The sequence below is a fragment of the Salmo salar genome, chromosome 16, assembly GCF_965601325.2.
Source record: "Salmo salar chromosome 16, fSalSal1, whole genome shotgun sequence".
Taxonomy (NCBI): domain Eukaryota; kingdom Metazoa; phylum Chordata; class Actinopteri; order Salmoniformes; family Salmonidae; genus Salmo; species Salmo salar.
The window spans coordinates 59,410,808-59,427,498 of record NC_138306.1 but is presented as its reverse complement, the minus strand read 5'-3'; the positions used below and the strand labels follow the sequence as shown (position 1 = coordinate 59,427,498).

Below are 16,691 nucleotides of genomic sequence, written 5' to 3'. Positions count from 1 at the left end.
TCCAACCTGACAGAGCTTGAGAGGATCTGCAGAGAAGAATGGGAGAAACTCCCCAAATACAGCTGGGCCAAGCTTGTAGCATCATACCCAAGAAGACTCGAGGCTGTAATCGCTGCCAAAGGTGCTTCAACAAAGTACTGAGTAAAGGGTCTGAATATTTATGTAATATTTCAGTTTTATTTTTAATACATTTGCAAAAATTTCTAAAAACCTGTATTTGCTTTGTCATTATAGGCTATTGTGTGTAGAGTAATGGATTTTAGAATCAGGCTGTAATGTACCAAAATGTGGAAAAAGTCAAGGGGTCTGAATACTTTCCGAATGCACTATACTATTCACTGACTCTCTCGCTCTGTGTCTCTCTCTCGCTCTCTCTCTCTCTCTCTCTCTCGCTCTGTCTCTCTCTCTCTCTCGCTCTGTCTCTCTCGCTCTGTCTCTCTCGCTCTGTCTCTCTCGCTCTGTCTCTCTCGCTCTGTCTCTCTCGCGCTGTCTCTCTCGCGCTGTCTCTCTCGCGCTGTCTCTCTCGCGCTGTCTCTCTCTCTCCGCGCTGTCTCTCTCTCTCGCGCTGTCTCTCTGCTCTCGCGCTCGCGCTCTCTCTCTCGCGCTGTCTCTCTCTCTCGCGCTGTCTCTCTCTCTCGCGCTGTCTCTCTCTCTCGCTCTCTGTCTCTCTCTCTCGCTCTCTGTCTCTCTCTCTCGCTCTCTGTCTCTCTCTCTCGCTCTCTGTCTCTCTCTCTCGCTCTCTGTCTCTCTCTCTCGCTCTCTGTCTCTCTCTCTCGCTCTCTGTCTCTCTCTCTCGCTCTCTGTCTCTCTCTCTCGCTCTCTGTCTCTCTCTCTCGCTCTCTGTCTCTCTCTCTCGCTCTCTGTCTCTCTCTCTCGCTCTCTCGCTCTCTCTCTCGCTCTCTCGCTCTCTGTCTCTCTCTCTCGCTCTGTCTCTCTCCCTCTCGCTCTGTCTCTCTCTCTCTCTGTGTCTCTCTCTCGCTCTCTGTGTCTCTCTCTCGCTCTCTGTGTCTCTCTCTCGCTCTCTGTGTCTCTCTCTCGCTCTCTGTGTCTCTCTCTCGCTCTCTGTGTCTCTCGCTCTCTGTGTCTCTCTGTGTCTCTCTCTCTCGCTCTCTGTGTCTCTCTCTCTCTCGCTCTCTGTGTCTCTCTCTCGCTCTGTGTCTCTCTCTCGCTCTGTGTCTCTCTCTCGCTCTGTGTCTCGCTCTGTGTCTATCTCTCTCGCTCGCTCTGTGTCTCTCGCTCTCGCTCTCGCTCTGTGTCTCTCTCTCTCTCGCTCTGTGTCTCTCTCTCTCTCTCTCGCTCTGTGTCTCTCTCTCTCTCTCTCTCTCGCTCTGTGTCTCTCTCTCTCTCTCTCGCTCTGTGTCTCTCTCTCTCTCTCTCGCTCTGTGTCTCTCTCTCTCTCTCTGTGTCTCTCTCTCTCTCGCTCTGTGTCTCTCTCTCTCTCTCTCTCGCTCTGTGTCTCTCGTATCTTACAGGAGATGGAGGTTGTTCTAGAGAACCCTGCAGATGTCCCGGTCTATGTCCAGATCTTTCCTCTGGCTCTCTACCCGAACCCTTCCGTGTTTGTTGGGAAACTAGGCGACAGGTATGAAGTGGCACCTAGCTGCGTGGTGTGGGTGTACACCGTGTGACTCTGATACAGTACATGAATTAGATACCAACCTTTCCACAGCTTTCTGAGGAACCACCACTCACAACCGAAGGCCTTTCTGTCGTTGTGGACGAGACGCATTTCAGGGGGAAATAAAGGAAGAACCCTCAATGACTTGTATCTCTTTCCAGGTTCCCACTGGGAAAGTTGTCCAACATCGACACAAAATCACTGGAATTTCAGGTCAACAGAAACCTAGTAAGTAGTGCAGAACAGTGTTACCTCGCTGAAACAACATTCATAGCCAATTAGAAGTCATTTATTGAAGAATTGTAAGAATTTGCGGTTGCAGTTTGTTTGGCGTCTGTATGTGTGACACTGTGTCTCTCCTCTCTGACTGCTCTGTCCTCTCTGACTGCTCTGTCCTCTCTGACTGCTCTGTCCTCTCTGACTGCTCTGTCCTCTCTGACTGCTCTGTCCTCTCTGACTGCTCTGTCCTCTCTGACTGCTCTGTCCTCTCTGACTGCTCTGTCCTCTCTGACTGCTCTGTCCTCTCTGACTGCTCTGTCCTCTCTGACTGCGCTGTCCTCTCTGTCCTCTCTGACTGCGTCTCTGTCTCTCTGTCCTCTCTGACTGCGTCTCTGTCCTCTCTGACTGCGTCTCTGTCCTCTCTGACTGCGTCTCTGTCCTCTCTGACTGCGTCTCTGTCCTCTCTGTCCTCTCTGACTGCGTCTCTGTCCTCTCTGTCCTCTCTGACTGCGTCTCTGTCCTCTCTGTCCTCTCTAACTGTCTCTCTGTCCTCTCCCAGTTCTCTGTAAAGAAGGGAAGCTCAGGGTTTGTGGATGGCTCGACCAGACCGTTGGTCTATAACGTGGTCCTGCAGCCTGGAGAGGTCACGTCCTTCAGCCTGAGGTTCACTCCTTCCAGCAACAACTCTGTTTCCTCCCTGCTCATAGTCAGGTGGGTCAGAGTATTACCCACCCCAACCCTACACTGGGTCACGTTCAGAGTATTACCCCCCCCAACCCTACACTGGGTCACGTTCAGAGTATTACCCCCCCCCCAACCCTACACTGGGTCACGTTCAGAGTATTACCCCCCCCCCCCCTCCCCCCCCCATCTTGTCCATCTTCGACCTGTGGCTCGCTGTACTCTGTATTGTCCCTAGTTGTATTCCAGAAACAAGCTGACCCAGCGTGTTGTCTTGTATTACAGGAACAAGCTGACCCAGCGTATTGTCTTGTATTCCAGGAACAAGCTGACCCAGCGTGTTGTCTTGTATTCCAGGAACAAGCTGACCCAGCGTGTTGTCTTGTATTCCAGGAACAAGCTGTCCCAGCGTGTTTGTTGTCTTGTATTCCAGGAACAAGCTGACCCAGCGTGTTTGTTGTCTTGTATTCCAGGAACAAGCTGACCCAGCGTGGTGTTGTATTCCAGGAACAAGCTGACCCAGCGTGTTGTCTTGTATTCCAGGAACAAGCTGACCCAGCGTGTTGTGTTCTAGGAACAAGCTGGCCCAGCGTGTTGTCTTGTATTCCAGGAACAAGCTGACCCAGCGTGTTTGTTGTCTTGTATTCCAGGAACAAGCTGACCCAGCGTGTTGTCTTGTATTCCAGGAACAAGCTGACCCAGCGTGTTGTGTTCTAGGAACAAGCTGGCCCAGCGTGTTGTCTTGTATTCCAGGAACAAGCTGACCCAGCGTATTGTCTTGTATTCCAGGAACAAGCTGACCCAGCGTGTTGTCTTGTATTCCAGGAACAAGCTGACCCAGCGTGTTGTCTTGTATTCTAGGAACAAGCTGACCCAGCGTGTTGTCTTGTATTCCAGGAACAACCTAACTGTGCTAGATGTGATCGTGGTTCACGGCCAGGGAACCACAGGGAGCCTGCAGGTCGCTGGGACCCCACCAGGACCTGGGACCTCCCTTCTCTTCCAGGTGACTGAGGCTTCGCTGAAGGACTGCACACAAAGTGAGTTACGGCTTCCAGTGGGTCATTCCGGGTCATTTCAGCAGCCCTGACACCCACCGCTCAGATTGTCCTGAAATACTTTCTGTATTTTAGAAACGGATCACGTTAACATTCCTGCTGCATTGTTTTGTTCAATTATAGAATTACGTTTTAGTCATTTAGCAGACGCTGTTATCCAGAGCGACTTACAGTAGTGAATGCATACTTTTCATTTCATACATTTTATTTTTATTTGTCATTTTTTGGGGGTTCTGGTCCCCCGTGGGAATTGAACCCACAACCCTGGCTTTGCAAACACCATGCTCTACCAACAGAGCTACAGGGAAGGCTATAATTTGATCTCTGAGAAATTAAGCTAATTAATTGCACCCAAATTCCTGTAGCCTTCCCTGTGGCTCAGTTGGTAGAGCATGGTGTTTGCAACGCCAGCATGGTGTGTGCAACGCCAGGGTTGTGGGTTCGATTCCCACGGGGGGCCAGTACAAAAAAAATTAAAAAATAAATGCATGAAATGAAATGTATACATTCACTACTGTAAGTCGCTCTGGATAAGAGCGTCTGCTAAATGACTAAAATGTAAAAAATGTAAATGTAAATTGCCTTTTTTTTTTTTTATTGATAGAATTCATATAATATTCAATAAATATAGATTTTAACATCTTATTTGGACAAAACTTTTTTCTAACAATGAGTAAAGACATGAAGAATACGAAGAAATAGTCCGAAGTCCCCCACACCAACAACGAGTATATACTATCAGTTCTCTGTGTCTGAGAAGGTGCTGTTCCTGCTATTAGGTGCTGTCTTTATTCAAGTATCGTGGTGGCAGCGTCATGTTATGGGTATTCTTATCACCGGCAGGGACTGGTGAGTTTGTCAGGATCAAAAGAAATACATGTATTAACTCTGGGGGTGTGAAGACCAGAGCTTCTAGGGCTGTACAGGGCCCCGTGTGTGAAGCTGTACAGGGCCCCGTGTGTGAAGCTGTACAGGGCCCCCGGTTGCCGACGCTGTACAGGGCCCCCGTGCGCGACGCTGTTCAGGGGCCCCGTGCGCGACGCTGTTCAGGGGCCCCTTGCGCGACGCTGTTCAGGGGCCCCGTGCGCGACGCTATATGTCTCGTCACTATGAGGGTCCCAGTCTAAAAGTAGGGAAGTGTGATTCCCTGTTGGAGTTGGTGCAGACTCTGGACACAGAATCCCTTCAGAATATGCTGCCACTGCTAATCATTTAAAACCCTGCCTCACCAATGCACTATCAAATCTCCATTTTAAACTAATATTACTCTTTTAACTCGGTCTTTCCCCCTCGCCACTGTTCCTTTCCAGAGATCAAGTCCAAAGAGCCCAAATCCACTCTGAGAAGGACCTTCAGGGTGGAGAACACTGGTCTACTCCCCTTGTACATCCGCTCTGCAGAGATCAACGGCCAGCCCTGCCAAGGATACGGATTCAAAGTTCTCAACTGTCAGCAATTTGCACTTAAACCAAACGCTTCTGAAGACCTAGTGATACTGTAAGTTCAGCCAATTGTTTGTAAAAATCACAGCAGCTGTTTAGTAGTTTTGCTTTACTCACTTATCGTAAAGTCCTCTTTCACCATTCACTTACCCCGATAAGACACATTACGGTGTGTCCGTCAGAGGCCAAGTGGTGACAGGATGGGCTTATCCGTCGTTCTACGCTGCAGAAATGGATTCCTGTAAATAAAGGGCTGTAATAGCTTCTTTACGCAAATGAATCACATTCATTTGATGGTGTCTTTTATAATGTGAAATGTAGCTGAGGAGAGGAGCTCTAGTCTACTGAACTGAGAGGAGCTCTAGTCGACTGAACCGAGGGGAGCTCTAGTCTACTGAACTGAGCTCTAGTCTACTGAACTGAGAGGGGAGCTCTAGTCTACTGAACTGAGAGGGGAGCTCTAGTCTACTGAACTGAGAGGGGCTCTAGTCTACTGAACTGAGAGGGGCTCTAGTCTACTGAACCGAGAGGGGCTCTATGAGAGGAGCTCTAGTCTACTGAACTGAGGAGAGGAGCTCTAGTCTACTGAACTGAGAGGGGCTCTAGTCTACTGAACTGAGAGGGGCTCTAGTCTACTGAACTGAGAGGAGCTCTAGTCGACTGAACCGAGGGGAGCTCTAGTCTACTGAACTGAGCTCTAGTCTACTGAACTGAGAGGGGAGCTCTAGTCTACTGAACTGAGAGGGGAGCTCTAGTCTACTGAACTGAGAGGGGCTCTAGTCTACTGAACCGAGAGGGGCTCTAGTCTACTGAACCGAGAGGAGCTCTATGAGAGGAGCTCTAGTCTACTGAACTGAGGAGAGGAGCTCTAGTCTACTGAACTGAGAGGGGCTCTAGTCTACTGAACTGAGAGGGGCTCTAGTCTACTGAACTGAGAGGGGCTCTAGTCTACTGAACTGAGAGGGGCTCTAGTCTACTGAACTGAGAGGGGCTCTAGTCTACTGAACTGAGAGGGGCTCTAGTCTACTGAACTGAGAGGGGCTCTAGTCTACTGAACTGAGAGGAGGAGCTCTATGAGAGGAGCTCTAGTCTACTGAACTGAGAGGAGCTCTAGTCTACTGAACTGAGAGGAGCTCTATGAGAGGAGTTCTAGTCTACTGAACTGAGAGGGGCTCTAGTCTACTGAACTGAGAGGGGCTCTAGTCTACTGAACTGAGAGGGGCTCTAGTCTACTGAACTGAGAGGGGCTCTAGTCTACTGAACTGAGAGGGGCTCTAGTCTACTGAACTGAGAGGGGCTCTAGTCTACTGAACTGAGAGGGGCTCTAGTCTACTGAACTGAGAGGGGCTCTAGTCTACTGAACTGAGAGGGGCTCTAGTCTACTAAACTGAGAGGGGCTCTAGTCTACTGAACTGAGAGGGGCTCTAGTCTACTGAACTGAGAGGGGCTCTAGTCTACTGAACTGAGAGGGGCTCTAGTCTACTGAACTGAGAGGGGCTCTAGTCTACTGAACTGAGAGGGGCTCTAGTCTACTGAACTGAGAGGGGCTCTAGTCTACTGAACTGAGAGGGGCTCTAGTCTACTGAACTGAGAGGGGCTCTAGTCTACTGAACTGAGAGGGGCTCTAGTCTACTGAACTGAGAGGGGCTCTAGTCTACTGAACTGAGAGGGGCTCTAGTCTACTGAACTGAGGAGAGGAGCTCTAGTCTACTGAACTGAGGAGAGGAGCTCTAGTCTACTGAACTGAGGAGAGGAGCTCTAGTCTACTGAACTGAGGAGAGGAGCTCTAGTCTACTGAACCGAGAGGGGCTCTAGTCTACTGAACCGAGAGGGGCTCTAGTCTACTGAACCGAGAGGGGCTCTAGTCTACTGAACCGAGAGGGGCTCTAGTCTACTGAACCGAGAGGGGCTCTAGTCTACTGAACCGAGAGGGGCTCTAGTCTACTGAACCGAGAGGGGCTCTAGTCTACTGAACCGAGAGGGGCTCTAGTCTACTGAACCGAGAGGGGCTCTAGTCTACTGAACCGAGAGGGGCTCTAGTCTACTGAACCGAGAGGGGCTCTAGTCTACTGAACCGAGCTCTAGTCTACTGAACCGAGCTCTAGTCTACTGAACCGAGCTCTAGTCTACTGAACCGAGCTCTAGTCTACTGAACCGAGAGGGGCTCTAGTCTACTGAACCGAGAGGAGCTCTAGTCTACTGAACCGAGAGGAGCTCTATGAGAGGGGCTCTAGTCTACTGAACCGAGCTCTAGTCTACTTATCCGAAGGGCTCTAGTCTACTGAACCGAGAGGGGCTCTAGTCTACTGAACCGAGAGGGGCTCTAGTCTACTGAACCGAGAGGAGCTCTAGTCTACTGAACCGAGAGGAGCTCTATGAGAGGGGCTCTAGTCTACTGAACTGAGGAGAGGGGCTCTAGTCTACTGAACTGAGAGGGGCTCTAGTCTACTGAACTGAGAGGGGCTCTAGTCTACTGAACTGAGAGGAGCTCTAGTCTACTGAACTGAGAGGGGCTCTAGTCTACTGAACTGAGAGGGGCTCTAGTCTACTGAACTGAGAGGGGCTCTAGTCTACTGAACTGAGAGGGGCTCTAGTCTACTGAACTGAGAGGGGCTCTAGTCTACTGAACTGAGAGGGGCTCTAGTCTACTGAACTGAGAGGGGCTCTAGTCTACTGAACTGAGAGGGGCTCTAGTCTACTGAACTGAGAGGGGCTCTAGTCTACTGAACTGAGAGGGGCTCTAGTCTACTGAACTGAGAGGGGCTCTAGTCTACTGAACTGAGAGGAGGAGCTCTATGAGAGGAGCTCTAGTCTACTGAACTGAGGAGAGGAGCTCTAGTCTACTGAACTGAGGAGAGGAGCTCTAGTCTACTGAACTGAGAGGAGGAGCTCTGAGAGGAGCTCTAGTCTACTGAACTGAGAGGAGGAGCTCTATGAGAGGAGCTCTAGAATTATTGTGAGAGTCTTGTTGTTGTGGTTCACAGATGTCAGCAAGCCGTTCTCTATCTTATTGTGCTGCAGTATCACACCAAATGTCATTTAACCTGCACAGGAAAAGGGTTAGGTTAGGGTTAACCTGCACAGGAAAGGGTTAGGTTAGGGTTAACCTGCACAGGAAAAGGGTTAGGGTTAACCTGCACAGGAAAGGTTAGGTTAGGGTTAACCTGCACAGGAAAAGGGTTAGGTTAGGGTTAACCTGCACAGGAAAAGGTTAGGTTAGGGTTAACCTGCACAGGAAAGGGTTAGGGTTAACCTGCACAGGAAAGGGGTTAGGTTAGGGTTAACCTGCACAGGAAAAGGGTAGGTTTAGGGTTAACCTGCACAGGAAAGGGTTAGGTTTAACCTGCACAGAGAAAGAGAAGACGAAAAGCCTGTGTGTTTAGATACTGTGGCTGGTTTTTAACACATGTAACCTGTATGTCTGTAGCAGGTAGCCCCTGTTCACTGGCTGTCTGTCTCTCCTTCCTGTCTGTCTCTCCTTCCTGTCTGTCTCTCCTTCCTGTCTGCATCTCCTTCCTGTCTGCATCTCCTTCCTGTCTGTCTCTCCTTCCTGTCTGTCTCTCCTTCCTGTCTGTCTCTCCTTCCTGCCTTCCTGTCTGTCTCTCCTTCCTGCCTTCCTGTCTGTCTCTCCTTCCTGTCTGTCTCTATCCCAGGTTTACACCGGACTTCACGTCCTCCAGGGTGATCCGGGAGTTGAAGCTAGTGACGGAGGGAGGGTCAGAGTTTGTGTTTGTCCTGAACGCCTCTCTACCTTTTCACATGCTGGCCTCCTGCACAGAGACCCTCCCCAGACCCTCCTGGGAGCTGGAGCTGTACGTCATCATCTCCCTCGTCATGAGGTATGCTATGTAACGACTCGCTAGGCGTGGCTGGCAGGGCGGCAATGATGACAAAACAATAACAAAGGTTCAACACTGTATTAATGACTGTATGTTTGTTTTACTCCATGTGTAACTCTGTGTTGTTGTATGTTGTCGAACTGCTTTGCTTTATCTTGGCCAGGTCGCAATTGAAAATGAGAACTTGTTCTCAACTGGCCTACCTGGATAAATAAAGGTGGAATAAAAATGTTAAAAAACACAGAGGCTTAAACCAGGCTAGGCTGGAACATGTAATCGAATAAAACGGTTCACCGAAAGAATGATCAAACACTCCCACACACAGGGGATAAACTTAACTTAGGCTGAACTTAACTTAGGAGACTAAATAGCTGGGTTGCTATCCAGCTTACAAGCTTTTCTGCGTTTCTGCAGTCATAAGGCAATGTTCGTGAGCTTCCACCAAATGTCCGGTGAGCTCAGCCTCCGGCGTCCAGCCAGTGCTGACTAAAACAGCACCTTATGGTTATAAATGAGGCCCCAGGTGTGTTGCAACCTAACGAGGGGGAGTGGTTATAGCTGCGGGCATGGCACTGCAGCCTTGAAATGCTGGTTGTGGAGCATGACTGATGCTCCAAACAGTGGCATTCCCCGGCCATATCATTCCCCATGCCATATCATTCCCCGTGCCATATCATTCCCCGTGCCATATCATTCCCCGTGCCATATCATTCCCCGTGCCAGATCATTCCCCATGCCAGATCATTCCCCGTGCCAGATCATTCCCCGTGCCAGATCATTCCCCGTGCCATATCATTCCCCGTGCCAGATCATTCCCCGTGCCAGATCATTCCCCGTGCCATATCATTCCCCATGCCAGATCATTCCCCGGCCATTGTGAAGCGTGGCTGGTGCTCCAAACGGTAGCATTCCCCAGCCACACCACCTGGTTGATGAGCGTGGCTGGTGGAATGTATTAAAAAATACCTTATTTACAGACCTTTTGCTATGTGACATTAAATTGAGCTCAGGTGCATCCTGTTTCCATTGATCATCCTTGAGATGTTTCTACAACTTGATTGGAGTCCACCTGTGGTCAATTATTTAAATTGATTGGACATGATTTGGAAAGGCACACACCTGTCTATATAAGGTCACACAGTTGACAGTGCATGTCAGAGCAAAAACCAAGCCATGAGGTCGAATTATCCGTAGAGCTCCGATACAGGATTGTGTCGAGGCACAATAAATGTCTGCAGCATTGAAGGTCCCCAAGAACACAGTGGCCTCCATTATTCTTAAATGGATGAAGTTTGGAACCACCGTGACTCTTCCTAGAGCTGGCCGCCCGGCCAAACTGAGCAATCGGGGGAGAAGGACCTTGGTCAGGGAGGTGACCAACAACCCAATGGTCACTCTGACAGAGCTCCAGAGTTCCTCTGTGTAGATGGGAGAACCTTCCAGAAGGACAACCATCTCTGCAGCACTCCACCAATCAGGCCTTTATGGTAGAGTGGCCAGACGGAAGCCACTCCTCAGTAAAAGGCACATGACAGCCCGCTTGGAGTTTGCCAAAAGGCACCTAAAGGACTCTGACCATGAGAAACAAGATTCTCTGGTCTGATGAAACCAAGATTGAACTCTTTGACCTGAATGCCAAGCGTCACGTCTGGAGTAAACCTGGCACCATCCCTACGGTGAAGCATGGTGGTGGCAGCATCATGCTGTGGGGATGTTTTTCAGAGGCAGGGACTGGGAGACTAGTCAGGATCGAGGCAAAGATGAACAGAGCAAAGTACAGAGAGATCCTTGATGAAATCCTGCTCAGGACCTCAGACTGGGGCTAAAGTTCACCTTCCAACAGGACAACGACCCTAAGCAGACAACACAGGAGTGGCTTCGGGACAAGTCTCTGAATGTCCTTGAGTGGCCCAGCCAGAGTCCGGACTTGAACCGATCAAACATCTCTGGAGACCTGAAAATACCTGTGCAGTGACGTTCCCCATCCAACCTGACAGAGCTTGAGAGGATCTGCAAAGAAGAATAGGAGAAACTCCCCAAATACAGGTGTGCCAAGCTTGTAGCGTCATACCCAAGAAGTCTCGAGGCTGTAATCGCTGCCCAATTTCAAGGTGCCTCAAGGTGCTTCAACGATGTACTGGTAGATTCTAAATAGAGTAAAACTGATGGACAACTAGTAAAACTCAAAACAAGTTTATTCACCCACTGGGTCACACAGCTGCATAAAACAGACATGTTTCCTCCAGCACAAGTATTTATACCCCCTTTAGCCTGAGTCTCTTTAGGCGGAGTCTGCCTAATATCGTTGTTGTTAGGCAGGAAGTTAAGTGATGTGGGTAATAAACTGTTCCTTCTCCCTTCATGTGACCTGACCTCGGTACCCATTCCGCACTAATCCACAGCTATCCGCCCTTATCAGTGACCTGACCTCGGCCCCCATTCCTCACTAATCCCCAGCTATCCACCCTTATCAGTGACCTGACCTCGGTCCCCATTCCTCACTAATCCACATCTCTCCACACTTATCAGTGACCTGACCTGACCTCGGTCCCCATTCCTCACTAATCCACAGCTATCAACCCTTATCAGTGACCTGACCTCGGTCCCCATTCCTCACTAATCCACATCTCTCCACACTTATCAGTGACCTGACCTGACCTCGGTCCCCATTCCTCACTAATCCACAGCTATCCCCCCTTACCAGTGGACCTGACCTGACCTCGGTCCCCATTCCTCACTAATCCACAGCGATCCACCCTTATCAGTGACCTGACCTCTGTCCCCATTCCTCACTAATCCACAGCTATCCACCCTTACCAGTGGACCTGACCTGACCTCGGTCCCCATTCCTCACTAATCCACAGCTATCCACCCTTATCAGTGACCTGACCTCGGTCCCCATTCCTCACTAATCCCCAGCTATCCACCCTTACCAGTGACCTGACCTCGGCCCCCATTCCTCACTAATCCACAGCTATCCACCCTTATCAGTGACCTGACCTGACCTCGGTCCCCATTCCTCACTAATCCACAGCTATCCACCCTTATCAGTGACCTGACCTCGGTCCCCATTCCTCACTAATCCACATCTCTCCACACTTATCAGTGACCTGACCTGACCTCGGTCCCCATTCCTCACTAATCCACAGCTATCCACCCTTACCAGTGACCTGACCTCGGTCCCCATTCCTCACTAATCCACAGCTATCCACCCTTACCAGTGGACCTGACCTGACCTCGGTCCCCATTCCTCACTAATCCACAGCTATCCACCCTTACCAGTGACCTGACCTCGGTCCCCATTCCTCACTAATCCACAGCTATCCACCCTTACCAGTGGACCTGACCTGACCTCGGTCCCCATTCCTCACTAATCCACAGCTATCCACCCTTATCAGTGACCTGACCTCTGTCCCCATTCCTCACTAATCCACAGCTATCCACCCTTACCAGTGGACCTGACCTGACCTCGGTCCCCATTCCTCACTAATCCACAGCTATCCACCCTTATCAGTGACCTGACCTCTGTCCCCATTCCTCACTAATCCACAGCTATCCACCCTTACCAGTGGACCTGACCTGACCTCGGTCCCCATTCCTCACTAATCCACAGCTATCCACCCTTACCAGTGACCTGACCTCGGCCCCCATTCCTCACTAATCCCCAGCTATCCACCCTTATCAGTGACCTGACCTCGGCCCCCATTCCTCACTAATCCACAGCTATCCACCCTTACCAGTGACCTGACCTCGGCCCCCATTCCTCACTAATCCCCAGCTATCCACCCTTACCAGTGACCTGACCTGACCTCGGTCCCCATTCCTCACTAATCCACAGCTATCCACCCTTACCAGTGACCTGACCTGACCTCGGTCCCCATTCCTCACTAATCCCCAGCTATCCACCCTTACCAGTGACCTGACCTCGGTCCCCATTCCTCACTAATCCCCAGCTATCCACCCTTATCAGTGACCTGACCTGACCTCGGTCCCCATTCCTCACTAATCCCCAGCTATCCACCCTTACCAGTGACCTGACCTGACCTCGGTCCCCATTCCTCACTAATCCCCAGCTATCCACCCTTACCAGTGGACCTGACCTCGGCCCCCATTCCTCACTAATCCACAGCTATCCACCCTTACCAGTGGACCTGACCTCGGTCCCCATTCCTCACTAATCCACAGCTATCCACCCTTACCAGTGACCTGACCTGACCTCGGTCCCCATTCCTCACTAATCCCCAGCTATCCACCCTTACCAGTGACCTGACCTGACCTCGGTCCCCATTCCTCACTAATCCACAGCTATCCACCCTTACCAGTGGACCTGACCTCGGTCCCCATTCCTCACTAATCCCCAGCTATCCACCCTTACCAGTGGACCTGACCTGACCTCGGCCCCCATTCCTCACTAATCCCCAGCTATCCACCCTTACCAGTGACCTGACCTCGGTCCCCATTCCTCACTAATCCCCAGCTATCCATCCATGATTTCCTTTCTCCTTCCTCAGTAACATTCCAGGTCCCTGGCTCCTATCCAACCTCCATTGACCCTCCTCCATATACATTCTTCCTACAGATACCCATTAACTTCTGGTGTAGCAAGTATTTCAAACTACAACCCGACACTACTGAGTAAAGGGTCTGAATACTTTTGGAAATGTAATATTTCAGTTTATTATTTTTTAATAGATTTGCAAACATTTAAAAAAAAATGTTTTTTGCTTTGTCATTGTGAGGTATTATGTGTAGATTAATGAGGAGGGAAAACGATTTAATCAATTTTAGAATAAGGCTGTAATGTAACAAAATGTGGAAAAAGTCAAGGGGTCTGACTACTTTCCTAGTGCAATGTTCATTACATTTAAATTTTTTACATTTTAGTCATTTAGCAGACTTATCCAGAGCGACTTACAGTAGTGAATGCATACATTTCATACATTTTATTTTTTATATATTTTTTGTACTGGCCCCCCGTGGGAATCGAACCCACAACCCTGGCGTTGCACACACCATGCTGGCGTTGCAAACACCATGCTCTACCATATGAGCCACAGGGAAGGCCAAATTCATACATGTATAACCCAGACCCAGTTGGGAGCTGGCCCTAGTTTTCTCCTTCATTAGGAGGTATACACAATACATAGTAGCAGCTGCAGTATTTTCCAATATTAGCACATTTTCAAATAGCCTGGTCCCAGATCTGTTTGTGCTGTATAACCAACTCCTATCGTGATTGGTAAGATGGCACAAACTGATCTGGGACCAGGCTTTTTCAACCACATCATAGTGTTTATATCAGATTATAATTTACTAGCTTCCTGTTAACATGGCTCTTCTCTCTGTTCTGTAGCTTCCTGTTAACCTGGCTCTTCTCTCTGTAGCTTCCTGTTAACCTGGCTCTTCTCTCTGTAGCTTCCTGTTAACCTGGCTCTTCTCTCTGTTCTGTAGCTTCCTGTTAACCTGGCTCTTCTCTCTGTAGCTTCCTGTTAACATGGCTCTTCTCTCTGTTCTGTAGCTTCCTGTTAACCTGGCTCTTCTCTCTGTTCTGTAGCTTCCTGTTAACCTGGCTCTTCTCTCTGTAGCTTCCTGTTAACATGGCTCTTCTCTCTGTTCTGTAGCTTCCTGTTAACCTGGCTCTTCTCTCTGTTCTGTAGCTTCCTGTTAACCTGGCTCTTCTCTCTGTTCTGTAGCTTCCTGTTAACATGGCTCTTCTCTCTGTTCTGTAGCTTCCTGTTAACCTGGCTCTTCTCTCTGTAGCTTCCTGTTAACATGGCTCTTCTCTCTGTTCTGTAGCTTCCTGTTAACCTGGCTCTTCTCTCTGTAGCTTCCTGTTAACCTGGCTCTCTTCTCTCTGTTCTGTAGCTTCCTGTTAACCTGGCTCTTCTCTCTGTTCTGTAGCTTCCTGTTAACCTGGCTCTTCTCTCTGTTCTGTAGCTTCCTGTTAACCTGGCTCTTCTCTCTGTCGAGCTTCCTGTTAACCTGGCTCTTCTCTCTGTAGCTTCCTGTTAACCTGGCTCTCTTCTCTCTGTTCTGTAGCTTCCTGTTAACCTGGCTCTCTCTCTCTGTTCTGTAGCTTCCTGTTAACCTGGCTCTTCTCTCTGTCGAGCTTCCTGTTAACCTGGCTCTTCTCTCTGTTCTGTAGCTTCCTGTTAACATGGCTCTTCTCTCTGTTCTGTAGCTTCCTGTTAACCTGGCTCTTCTCTCTGTTCTGTAGCTTCCTGTTAACCTGGCTCTTCTCTCTGTAGCTTCCTGTTAACCTGGCTCTTCTCTCTGTAGCTTCCTGTTAACCTGGCTCTTCTCTCTGTAGCTTCCTGTTAACCTGGCTCTTCTCTCTGTAGCTTCCTGTTAACCTGGCTCTTCTCTCTGTTCTGTAGCTTCCTGTTAACCTGGCTCTCTTCTCTCTGTTCTGTAGCTTCCTGTTAACCTGGCTCTTCTCTCTGTAGCTTCCTGTTAACCTGGCTCTTCTCTCTGTAGCTTCCTGTTAACCTGGCTCTTCTCTCTGTAGCTTCCTGTTAACCTGGCTCTTCTCTCTGTAGCTTCCTGTTAACCTGGCTCTTCTCTCTGTTCTGTAGCTTCCTGTTAACCTGGCTCTCTTCTCTCTGTTCTGTAGCTTCCTGTTAACCTGGCTGTTCTCTCTGTTCTGTAGCTTCCTGTTAACCTGGCTCTTCTCTCTGTTCTGTAGCTTCCTGTTAACCTGGCTCTTCTCTCTGTTCTGTAGCTTCCTGTTAACCTGGCTCTTCTCTCTGTTCTGTAGCTTCCTGTTAACCTGGCTCTTCTCTCTGTTCTGTAACTTCCTGTTAACATGGCTCTTCTCTCTGTAGCTTCCTGTTAACCTGGCTCTTCTCTCTGTAGCTTCCTGTTAACCTGGCTCTTCTCTCTGTTCTGTAGCTTCCTGTTAACCTGGCTCTTGTCCTCCATAGCTCCATGTTCCTGCTGGTGATTGCTATAGCCTACCTGGAAGCCCAGGGGATCTGGGAGCCCTTTAAGAGACGTCTGTCTCTGGACTGTCCCATGGAGACGGGCAGACCCTTCGATCTCAGGGAAATGGTACGCATTTCAAGTGATGCTAAGTAAGTCCGACTTCCTTTTTTTTGTTATAGATAGATTTGTTTGTCATTAAAGTGTCTTGCGTCACAGATAGCCCACTCGTATGGACGTGTATATAATGGTCCTCTTGTGGAGAGAACTTACATCTTCTAAAAAATAAAATAATTAACGTCTCCAATATTCTTTGTCCTTTTTAGCTTGAATGATTTCAGCGACGCCCACCAGAACTCGACCAGGGGGATGTATAGTTCTGGTAGCGAGGTGTCCCGGGTCGGGAGCCGGAACAACAGGGCTTCCATGGACCTCGATGGACACAGAACCAGGATGGGCTTTGGTCGATCAACTATGCAAACCTCCTCCACCTCTTCTTCCTCCCAGCTAGCCAATGGCGCCCCGGTTTCCTGTCAGCTGACCAATCGGAAGTCGCGGAGCTCCAAGAGGCGGCAGGGTGGAGGACTCCTGGACCTCCAGAACGGGGGCCCTGGGTCAGGGTCGTCTATGCCCCACAGAAGGTGCTGTTCTGGGGGAGAGGACCCAGACTACGCCAGCCTCCTGGGGGCCATGGATAACGACCTGGACAGACCTGAATCGCCACCTCTACAGGAATACAACGTACCTCTGTCTACACAGAACAACGGTAGCATTACCCTACACAGAACGACGGTAGCATTACCCTACACAGAACGACGGTAGCATTACCCTACACAGAACGACGGTAGCATTACCCTACACAGAACAACGGTAGCATTACCCTACACAGAACGACGGTAGCATTACCCTACAC

At 49.7% G+C, this 16,691-nt stretch overlaps 1 protein-coding gene across 5 annotated transcripts in view; it reads left to right on the top strand.

Moving 5' to 3' along the window:
- tmem131 (transmembrane protein 131) overlaps positions 1–16,691 on the top strand; it is a 168,310-nt gene that overhangs the window by 133,687 nt on the left and 17,932 nt on the right. For all 5 annotated transcript variants that reach the window (XM_045697495.2, XM_045697496.2, XM_045697497.2 and 2 more), the window contains 8 exons: positions 1,473–1,582; positions 1,780–1,846; positions 2,397–2,548; positions 3,416–3,558; positions 4,887–5,073; positions 8,672–8,857; positions 15,781–15,930; positions 16,105–16,544. In XM_045697495.2, coding sequence (XP_045553451.1) covers positions 1,473–1,582; positions 1,780–1,846; positions 2,397–2,548; positions 3,416–3,558; positions 4,887–5,073; positions 8,672–8,857; positions 15,781–15,930; positions 16,105–16,544 — 1,435 coding nt within the window. The remainder of the gene's footprint in view (positions 1–1,472; positions 1,583–1,779; positions 1,847–2,396; positions 2,549–3,415; positions 3,559–4,886; positions 5,074–8,671; positions 8,858–15,780; positions 15,931–16,104; positions 16,545–16,691) is intronic.